At 40.6% G+C, this 10,452-nt stretch overlaps 1 protein-coding gene across 3 annotated transcripts; it reads right to left on the bottom strand.

Moving 5' to 3' along the window:
* Positions 1-1,206: 1,206 nt before the first annotated feature.
* On the bottom strand, positions 1,207-9,098 carry samm50l (sorting and assembly machinery component 50 homolog, like). 3 transcript variants are annotated; one of them, XM_077005270.1, is made up of 15 exons: positions 8,972-9,098; positions 8,643-8,757; positions 8,401-8,502; positions 8,229-8,316; positions 7,653-7,759; positions 7,323-7,453; positions 7,044-7,131; positions 6,823-6,951; positions 6,347-6,418; positions 6,096-6,182; positions 5,895-5,965; positions 5,209-5,276; positions 4,937-5,068; positions 4,242-4,383; positions 1,207-3,813 (listed from the first exon to the last, which is right to left on the bottom strand). In XM_077005270.1, exons 2-15 carry the CDS (start codon positions 8,691-8,693, stop codon positions 3,768-3,770), a joined length of 1,314 nt encoding a protein of 437 aa, XP_076861385.1. In that variant the 5' UTR covers positions 8,694-8,757; positions 8,972-9,098; the 3' UTR covers positions 1,207-3,767. The 3 variants fall into 3 exon arrangements, with proteins under 3 accessions (XP_076861385.1, XP_076861384.1, XP_076861386.1); XM_077005269.1 differs by having other exon boundaries at positions 4,937-5,080; XM_077005271.1 differs by lacking the exon at positions 4,937-5,068.
* Positions 9,099-10,452: the final 1,354 nt, after the last annotated feature.

Consider the following 10,452-nt stretch of genomic DNA (forward strand, 5'->3'; position numbering starts at 1 on the left):
CATGCGCGTGCCCGCTTATCGCCCATATCCGTCTTTTGCATACACCCCAACATTCACATATGAGGCATATTTTTTTTTATTGGCGCTCACACTGACGCATATCTCAAGCTGTATATATAAGAAGCTTTGATGCAAAATGTATGGCCTGGGGTTGAATGCGCGTAACCGGTTTAATTTTTCTTTTCTTTTTTTTTGTTTCACAAAGTCTCCCTCCCACGCCACTGAATTAGCATACAGATTATGTATTTACTGTTGTTATGGCCCGTTCTATGTCAGGCCGTAACGAGAAGGTTGTTGTTGCTGCTACTATTATTACGTTTACTCCTAACAAATCATCTTAATGGCCAAATATAACATGAACACACAGTAACATAGAAACGTGCCAGTAAAATAACTGTTCGTGACAACATAGGCTACATTAATATTTGAAGCAGGTTTTTCCACTATTGAGCCATGCCAACACCTATTTGAAATGAGATAGGTGGAGTGCTTCTAACGATCGTTTCTATACGACCTTTAATTAGAAAGCAGTTTGGCTTTACCAAAGGACTCACATAGGACAGGCAGAAACAGGTTCTCACCATGCAAAAGTCCACTTGAGTCATACTGTAGTATACTCTTGATTACTCTGACAAGTTAACTTTCCTACTGAGATTAACAGATGCTTATTTATGGTCATATCCAACTTTAGATTTTAGATTTTAGCTGTCTTTGACTTTGTGCCCATTTTTTTAATGCATGCTTCAGTTCATCTGACTTGATCAATCATTTATAATTCATTATCAGTAGTAATAAAACCAGACCAGATAGTCTCCTACAGAAACAATTAATGTATGAAATGGTGTAATGGACAAAACGTCTAAGCCATGGACGTAATTTTGATTTCTAAAGTGGGGGGGACATGGATTCGTCGCTATTTAAATATTTGGTTGTAACCGTAAAAACTGGGGGGGGGGGGGGGGGGGGGGGGGGGGGGACCAAAACGGGCTTTTGAAAAAATTACGTCCGTGGTCTAAGCTCAGTTTTTATCTTTAGTTGATTTAAAGCTAAGCATTCTAAATAAAGCTTAGTGTAATTAGTGAGCAAAAGCGTAAAAAGTGTTCGCTGCAGCTTTAAGTTATTTAACAATTTCAAAATACACAATCAGGACAGAGAAATTTATTCATATGAACAATGCAGTATTACTGTTTAGCCATTAAAGAGAACCCCGAGCATGCACTGTGGGGGAGGTGCAGGACTCCAGGAGGAAAACACATGTCCTCTTCAGCACTCCACCACAGTCAGACTGACTCTGTTCGCTGTGGTCTGGCAGCAGAGGAGCCAGATGGTGAAAAGACACGTGACCACATGCTGATTTCATTGGGTTTACAAGCAGAGATTCTCATTTAAAATGTGTCGGCAGTGACTAATCAATCAATGGGCAAAATTTAACACAGCAAACATGCTTGTAAAGCATTTACTGATATGTCTCATTACCAATAACAAAAACATTTGCACAAAAGTTTCACGTCACAGAATAGTGAAACAAATATAACATTTACAAAGATGTCACAATGAACAGACTGCATGTAAAGCCAGTTGTTATGAATTTATATATTTACAAATAATATACAGTATTCAAGTCCAAGTGGAGAGGTGTGCAACAAACCAAGAGCTGTCAATGAGTGAAATGAGTTCAGTCATCTTGAAGAGCCGTCATGAGGGTAAGGAGGACAAATCCTTCACTTAGTGAAGAACCACTCATGACCGCCTGCAGGACACACTCTTCACTTAGTGAAGAACCTTCATGACTCCACGCAGGACACACTCTTCAATTAGTGAAGAACCCTCATGACTCCATGCAGGACACACTCTTCACTTAGTGAAGAATCCTCATGACTCCACGCAGGACACACTCTTCACTTAGTGAAGAACCCTCATGACTCCATGCAGGACACTCTTCACTTAGTGAAGAACCCCTCATGACTCCATGCAGGACACACTCTTCACTTAGTGAAGAACCCTCATGACTCCATGCAGGACACACTCTTCACTTCACACGCTCACCCTCCAAACCACATCAGGTCCTGGATTTTGTAACCATTTGTACCTAATTGAACAGGGGTGTGTTTCCTGATAACGAATGATCTTAGAGATTTACGAACAATTTTGAGAACAATGTAACTTTAAGAACACCAATTTTACGAGAGTTTCCCAAAAGCTTTCTTAGTCTCCAAAATTATGAGCAAGTTTTAATTAGTTCTTTGTTGACTCCACCTCTGCATCTATGCTGGAAAATCTCTGCTAGTCGAAAACCAAATGACCCATTTACATACATTTTTTCATTATGATTCCATAAAAATATAATTACAAAAATATTAATTAAGAAATAAATTAATAAGTAATTTACACTTTCAATTAGTTTCCATCACATATCAAGCCTATAAATGTGCACACAATTAACATTTCATGCATCAGTACAGAAGCACTCCAAACTGCACCACAAACAGGATTTCACCAAGGACGAATTCACCCAAACACTGGAAGAAGTTGAAAAACATCTACAAAGTACAGGAGATTAAAAAAAAGTTGCAGGACAGGATTTTTTCAGTGATTGTTGTTTGTCCCTTAAATATTTTTCAAGTGGTGAGTGAATGTAAAACTTGCACCCCAATGCAAGTTCATAGAAGTCTAGATTATGTTTATAACATATAATGAACAACAAACACACATCAGTGTACAAAATAAATGTTTCATGTGAATTTTGACAAAAATGTTTATCACCATTTGCGTCTTGTGTTTCCAAGCCAGCCTGGTAAAGTCATTTTGTCCTGGCCATTCACAGCAGTAGTAAGAAAGTATCTTCAGAGTAGATACCTGCTATCACCCAGTACATGTATATCCACCAGCAGGCACCATCCCAGTTGGTCCAGATTAAGGAGTCATGGGTCTCAGGTCACACTTGCATAAGACTTGCAAATTCACCTTTATGCAACTGTAGTAATTTCTTTGCATACAATACAATACATTTAGTCATGAATTTAGTTTTTTGAATTGAAAAAAAATTCGTGTGATTGATTGATTCAATTTTATTACATTGAGCCAATGCTTTATTTTTTTCAGTGCACCTGACCAGGTAAAGTGGCAGACAGATTTGATAAAAGAACAGATTCTGTTTTAACACCAGATATGGAGAGATGTCAATTATCCATGAAGCCGTATGCTAGATGTGCACACTGCCTGATGGGGGACCCACCTTCACACATATATATATGCTCAATGCTCAGATGTGAACTAAGACTTTCAGAGTGGGTTGTTGTGTGACACCACTAAACCTTGATTCATACAACCAAAGTTAATTTAATTCTAGGAAAATACTGACCACATTATTCAAGCTAGTAGCTTTGCATTTTCACAATAAATATGAAATTCACAATAAATGTGTTGGGAATGCCGTGCTTAAAACCAGCTCGAATTTTAAAAGGGAAATTAGCGCCCTCTATCCTATTTGAGGTAGAACTGCATGTGAGCTTCGAGTTTAGTACTTACTGAGTTACGAATGGGTCAGAATAATTTTAAGTTACGAACGACTATAAGTACCATGCAAGTTACGAGTTTCGGGAAACACTCGTAAATTTAAGAATGCTCTTAAGTGCGAGGTTAATAAGTACGTAGTTACGAACGTTTTGGGAAATGCACCTCAGTTAATCTGACCAATTCTTCTTCACACCTGACTCCTGTGTCACTCGTTCCGTTTCCACTGTGGCTTCAGATCGCATCCGATGACATCACAAGAACCGGATCCCAGCTCCAAACTGCATTCCATCACATATCCTTCAGAGGGAAATGGAATGATGTCTGGGTCTCCACGTGGTTCATTATAGCCAACACACTAAATAGGTGATATTTAGTCTATGTGTTTAGTCTATGCCTCTGTTTCAGCCTTATGATGTTACTGACACTAACTTGGTGCTTGTGTTGACAGACAAGAGCAAGTGATGCAAGATGCATAAGGCACGTTGAAAACTCGAGACCTTCTGTTAGCTTTCATAAATGAGCCTGTAGAATCTGTTACTTTTGGCACTCTAGACGGTATGACCACACATAAAAAAGTTCCAGGAGTTCCTTCCTGGTTTAGCTGATATGGGCCTAACGTCAGGTTAAAGACAGCAGATGTCACTTTGGTGCTTTCATCATTCTTTCAATCCAAGTGGGTCATGCAACATAAACTGTACTGACTGCTACGGTGTGTGTGCGGTCACCTGTCCCCACGCTGCACACCCATGGGGATGCAGTAGTTGAGTTCTAGTCTTGCGATGTTCCCCAGATGAAGTGTGAGCCCAGCTCCATAGGACCAGCGGATACACTCCGCTAGTCTGAGCAGGTGTGCACTCACGCCGCCCCCTGAAAACATAATGCAAAACCCAGAAACTCAGAATAGACATCATCCGTTACGTGGTGGTACATGTTAAAGCAATGGAAATTTATTGGAACAACATGTTGACTCAGGATACACAGTCAATCGCATCAGCTTAATATGATATTTAATCCATAATTAATTTTCCCAAAGCAAACTGTAGCTTCCTGTACTTGATTTCAAATTTAGTATTCCACTACACCTACTCTACCTCAACATCCAACTACAACTACACCTCCTCTACCTCAACATCCATCTACAACTACACCTCCTCTACCTCAACATCCAACTACATTTACACCTCCTCTACCTCAACATCCAACTACTACACCTACTCTACCTCAACATCCAACTACAACTACACCTCCTCTATCTCAACATCCAACTACAACTACACCTCCTCTACCTCAACATCCAACTACAATTATACCTCCTCTACCTCAACATCCACTACAACTACACCTCCTCTACCTCAACATTCAACTGCAGCTACACCTTAACCATGCATAAAGTATCTGCCACAGGAATTACAACACTGACCATAGTTAAGGTTGCAAAGGTTCCCAGCATTAAGGAAGAAGTGTGTTCTGAAGTGTGTTCCCCAGGTGGAGCGGAATGGAAGAGGAAGAGGTGTATACAGGTGAAGCCCTCCAGCCCAGTATGCATCTCCACCTAGGTAGTCACCTGACCAGGTAAAGTGGCAGACAGATTTGATAAAAGAACAGATTCTGTTTTAACACCAGATATGGAGAGATGTCAATTATCCATGAAGCCGTATGCTAGATGTGCACACTGCCTGATGGGGGACCTACCTTCACTCTGAGGACCAATACGACACATCCCAAATCCTCTCACAGTGGTTGGTCCACCCAGGTAGAACCTACAACAAATAAATCAGACTGTGTTGAACATTTTGCTGAAGGTTTATGAAACTTGCACCTCAGGGAGTGTGGCCCTCAGGAACCCCCAATGTCTGCGTGTTTTGTCCTGATGGCTTCTACACGAACAAGGCCGTCATTATCCTGCAGCTTTTAAACTCAGTGACTCAGTGTGTCCAGAACCGCCTGGGCTAGGGTTAAATTTTCACAGGAAACCTCTATATACTATATACTGTATCAGCTATGAAAATGAGTTCAAAAAGCACAGAACCAGAACCTAAGGCAAAAACCTCAGATATGTCTCAGAGTATAAAGCATCGGTAAATTATACGTGGAAATTCACCAGTTTTGTGACGATAGTGATGTTTGTGTTTTTGTGTTTGAATGTGTTTGTTTATGATTTGTTAGCATGTGATTATGTAATTTAGTGTGACCATGAACAGTGATGAATAGTGTTTTTGCATTACAATTCCACTATTTCTCTTAAAGTGGAAGAAGTTGTTTACATTCGTACTCACAGTACAACACACACAGAATATCTTGACTTTGCCCTGTAGATGTAAGTACTATATACGGACTGACAAAACTGTGGCTCATGGAATGCAAAATTATACAAATACCTATCAGTAATGGAGATTGGTCGACCACCAATGGGAAATATCATTCCTGCCCTGAGAGATGCAGAAAACACCTGAAAGACAAACAGAACACATTCCCACTGACGATTTATTTCCGAACCCCAACTCAAACACTCAAAGCCCACTCAATCAGATTTATCTCAGAGATGACTGTTCACAAGAAGTTCCCCCGAACTGACTCACAAAATCCCAGAGGAAGGGTCTGCTCATCTGCAGCTCAAAGTCCTCCTTCAGAAAGCTAGCGTCTCCACCCGTGAAACCCGCTAACTCCTGCAGCAACACAGCACACGTCCATACCTCAGTCGCTCGGCTTAGCGTCTAACCAGCAGCCACGGCAGCTGGGAACAATACATACAAGTTATAAATGATGCTAGGAGTGGCCAAAGTTGCCACAGTTGTCCTGCATACTGCAAAGCTTTCAGTGTCCCGCAAACCTGGCTGATCTGCAGTAAGGATCCTTTGCTAGGAAGGAGTGGGCAGTTCCTGGTGTCTAGCACCATGGTATGCTGAAAAGAGATTAACAGGGAGCATAGATCTTTAGAGATATCCACAATCTGTTCTAATATTCTGCAATCCATTTTAGATGATAGCTCAAGCATGTGAGCTATCAGTAATATATAAGGACATCACCATTTTATATAAGTATTATTAAAGAATATTCAAAACACAACCTCTGTTTCTGCAGGCCAATCCTATTTATTAAAGGAGTCCGTGTAACTATTTTGTTTTCTTTTAAATTACAAACACCAAGAGTCTATCATAAAAGCCATGATGACAATAAAAGGCACATAGATATCAAAAAGGTTTTCTTAAGGTTACTCAAACACTTTTTAGTCTGCCAGAGGACATATTTAAGGTGAGTCCCTCAGTAACCCATATGTGCCTGGAACGTGCTGAGAGAGAGACACACCGACAGGGCACTTTTGAGAGTGTGACCACTTTCCTCACGAACAGTAAAGGAGGCACCGTGCACTAGACAGCCCAGCGCCCGCCACACTGCCTCCCACTTCAGAGTGTGATCCATCATCCACACAGGGAACTGTGGAAGAGGGAAAGGTCAAGGGTCACCCCCACATAACCCTTACAGATCCAGAACCATTGGGTTGGCAGGAGGATCTGTGATGGGCTTACATGGACCTCTGCGGAAACCCCTCTGTCAGTCTTCTTCATTGAGCTCCATGGAAACTGTCTGGTTCCTTTGTACAGGTTTAATATGAAACTGCACAAACAAACACAGAGGACAGGGTTGTTCGGCCTGAATAAGAGCTCCTAATCACATATCAACAAAACACATGCATACACTAGCAAATAAAGAAACATGAGGCATTTGGGTTAAAAGAACAAAGACAAAGAAAATTTTCAAAGACAAATTTTCCTTCTCTCTTGGTAAAACTTGTAATGGAATCTTACTTGCGTTCAAAGCATCCTGACTGAGGCTTAAAGAAAGCCAAGACGTAGGAGGTCTCCTTGGTCCCGTATGAGAACTGGAAGGCGAGCCTCTCTCCACGACCAAACATGTTAGGCACCTTAACACCAAGGACCTAGAGGAACCGACACATTTAGACACAGTGTGAGCTATTGTGCATTGTTTGAAATACTATGCAAAAGGCAGGATCTGACAGTGAGTGTTAGTCGCGTGTATTTTGTGCATATCAAAAATAGCGCATTTTGCGTGTTGGTGCATGTGGGTGTGAGTGTGTGTATCGGTGTGGATTTGTGTGTGTGTGCTGTGGCTCTCACCATACTACCCTCGTTGTTGTTAACCATGGTGTTATAAGTGCCAGTCACTCTCTTCAGCTCGGTCACCTCAAACGTCACATCCAGGCCATTGGGGAACGCATCCTCTCCTGAGCAGCATTTAGACAATCAGCAGCACAAGTCCAGTGTTACAGCAGGATATACGGGCCACGGGCCCCAAGGAGTGTAAATTCGGCACCTAAAAGGTCCTACGCTACTAGCCAAAGGTATGATTACTTTGTTTAGTGCGTTTTGCACATTTTAGAATATTGGTGAAGACATCAAAACTACAGCACAGCACATTTGGAACTATGTAGGGACCATAGAAATATCAAACTTATCTTTAATATTTTGTTTTTCAAAGAAACCAATTGCCTTGACTACCGTTCTGCACAGCTGGCATTATCTCAATCAGTTTCATGAAGCATAGCGTAAACATTCCAAATGTCTTTAAAATGTATAGAAATGTATGTTAAGTCCAACCTCTGCACTGGCCGATTGACCATTAGTGGTGTTTAAGCATTTTAAATGTAATAAATGGTATGAGCGAATGGACACACAAGTACCACACTCACACACCTTCTGAGACGTCAATTAGTACCTCCACCTGTTGGAATATGCCCAGCTGAAGCAGCCTCTGCCTGGCCTCATGGGATTTATTAATCACCTGCACAGTAAAAGTTACTGTGATGTTTAACTTTGGCTAAAAGAATCAAGATCTGAGAAAAAAAAACCTCATTACATTACTTACATCAATTAAGGTTTTGGCATTGAAGACATCTGACATCTCATAGCCCAAGTAATCCTCTTTAGTTCTTCTTAAGCCTTGGATATTCACGTTCTGTACAACAATCTAAATGAAGAGGTGGGAAACCAGAAAGCAAACTTAAAAAAATTCACAGAGAGGTATTGAAAAACAACCATTGCCAGAAGTGTGCAAAGAGAAACATTGTGTAAATCAAACGTTTTGGATTATGAAAGGTGTAAACCCACGTCTTTATTTTCTAGAATCTCTCTCTTAATTTCCTGCTCCGCCTCCACCATTTCTGAATCGTTTGGGATAACGTCCAGGTATCGCTAATGCATCGGAAGAGTCCAGATTCTACAACTGAACGAAACGATGTTAGACACGCATATATTATCATAGCCAAGATTTTGCTCTTTCACGTAACAGTTTATAGACTAAGATTACTGTATAAACAGAACGGAACGTAAAACAAGACTTGAGGGTGTCAACACAACGAGCATGTTAAGCGCTATAACCAAGTTTACAGACAAATTCAGTCCGTTTTTTTATTTTGATGTTGACAGAATGTAATTACCCTTGCATGCACTGTCCGCATGCGCACGTCTTCTCTTTTTAACTAATAATATTGAAGTCAGCTCGATCGAGGTTTCATCAAGGTATCTTTATTTATGCGCCCTCCGAGGATGAAACCATGACGCAAGCCTGTACTCCGATTGGCCGGATGGAGTTGACGTCGGTTAGACTGCGAGACCCACTCGGCGCGCAGATAGTCGGGCGTTTATTAATAATCTCACATTGATGAAAGAAATGTTAACAGAAATTAGGAGTCTGTGGGTATTTTTATTCTTTCAAGCTTAATAAAAGTACTGAAAACATTACTGTTGCCTGTGATAATGTACAGTTCTCTGTCACGGTACTCGAAGAGTGTTGATAATAATAGTTTTAACGATGACAAGTGTGAACCTAGAATAACCTAATTATGAAATAAATATGACTTTTAGGCGTCTGTTCAAGTACAGACTACCAATGCCTTTCTGAAATATCAAATCACAAAGTAAGAAAGCAAGAAAGTATTCTTGCTGACATGACTGGACGTTCCGGATAGCCATAAAAGTTGAAGATATAAACTAGAAAGATACATAAACATGTATGTTTGAATAATATAATCATAGGTTCAAGGGAACAAATGCAGGACCAAATGGAGAAAACATGGATTTTGATATTTATTAACGGACATAGAATTAGTAGCTAGAACGGAGCAGTTAGATTTACAAAACATCTGCTGAAGGACTTAATATAATCAGTAATTATTTCATTTGGCTATAGTGACCTGGAGAATCTTAGAACTTAATAGCACAGAAGATTGAACTACATGTTCAAGACAGTTTAATAAACAAATTATAAAATGCATTATAATTACACAAAAACTGTAGGTCACTTCACTAGGGTAAATGTAGAGATACAGTAAACTGCCTGTGCTCAGGTGAAGTCCAAGTACCACCCTCTGCCACCGGGACGGCTGCTGATTGCTAAGGGGACCTGTTGTAGGGCATTGCATTAGCTTTCGTTCAGGCCTTCCTGGACAGTCTTCAGAGAGGATTATCGTTTTGCTCACCGTGGACACGCCGTGGTGGTCTTGTGTCCTCTTTTCTACGTGAAGCATCTTATAAGCTCCTGTTGCGGAGGAACAGGTCTGATACCCAGAGCTAGAACATCTCCAGGTTCAGATCCCCTCTGAGCTGACACTGTGTAGACACCAAAGTCAGAAATACAGTCCTGAAGGCTAGGGCTTCATCTATCTGTGACCATTTACAGAGGCTGTTCTGCTGTTCAGACCTATCTTGAGACCTTACAGGTAACTGCCGTTGAGACCTACCTGTTGAGACTGTACTGTTTTCTGCACTATTTTTTAGCATAAACCATAAACAAATTTCAAATGACTGGATTTTTCCCCCATAACCATGCATTGAACAATGACACTATATTGATAAAATCCTTTATTTGGGGTTACCAGTTTTTTTTTCTGTCAAGAGAACTTCTCACAGATGTCTATGA

This window comes from Brachyhypopomus gauderio, chromosome 5 (assembly GCF_052324685.1).
Source record: "Brachyhypopomus gauderio isolate BG-103 chromosome 5, BGAUD_0.2, whole genome shotgun sequence".
NCBI classification, from domain to species: Eukaryota; Metazoa; Chordata; class Actinopteri; order Gymnotiformes; family Hypopomidae; genus Brachyhypopomus; species Brachyhypopomus gauderio.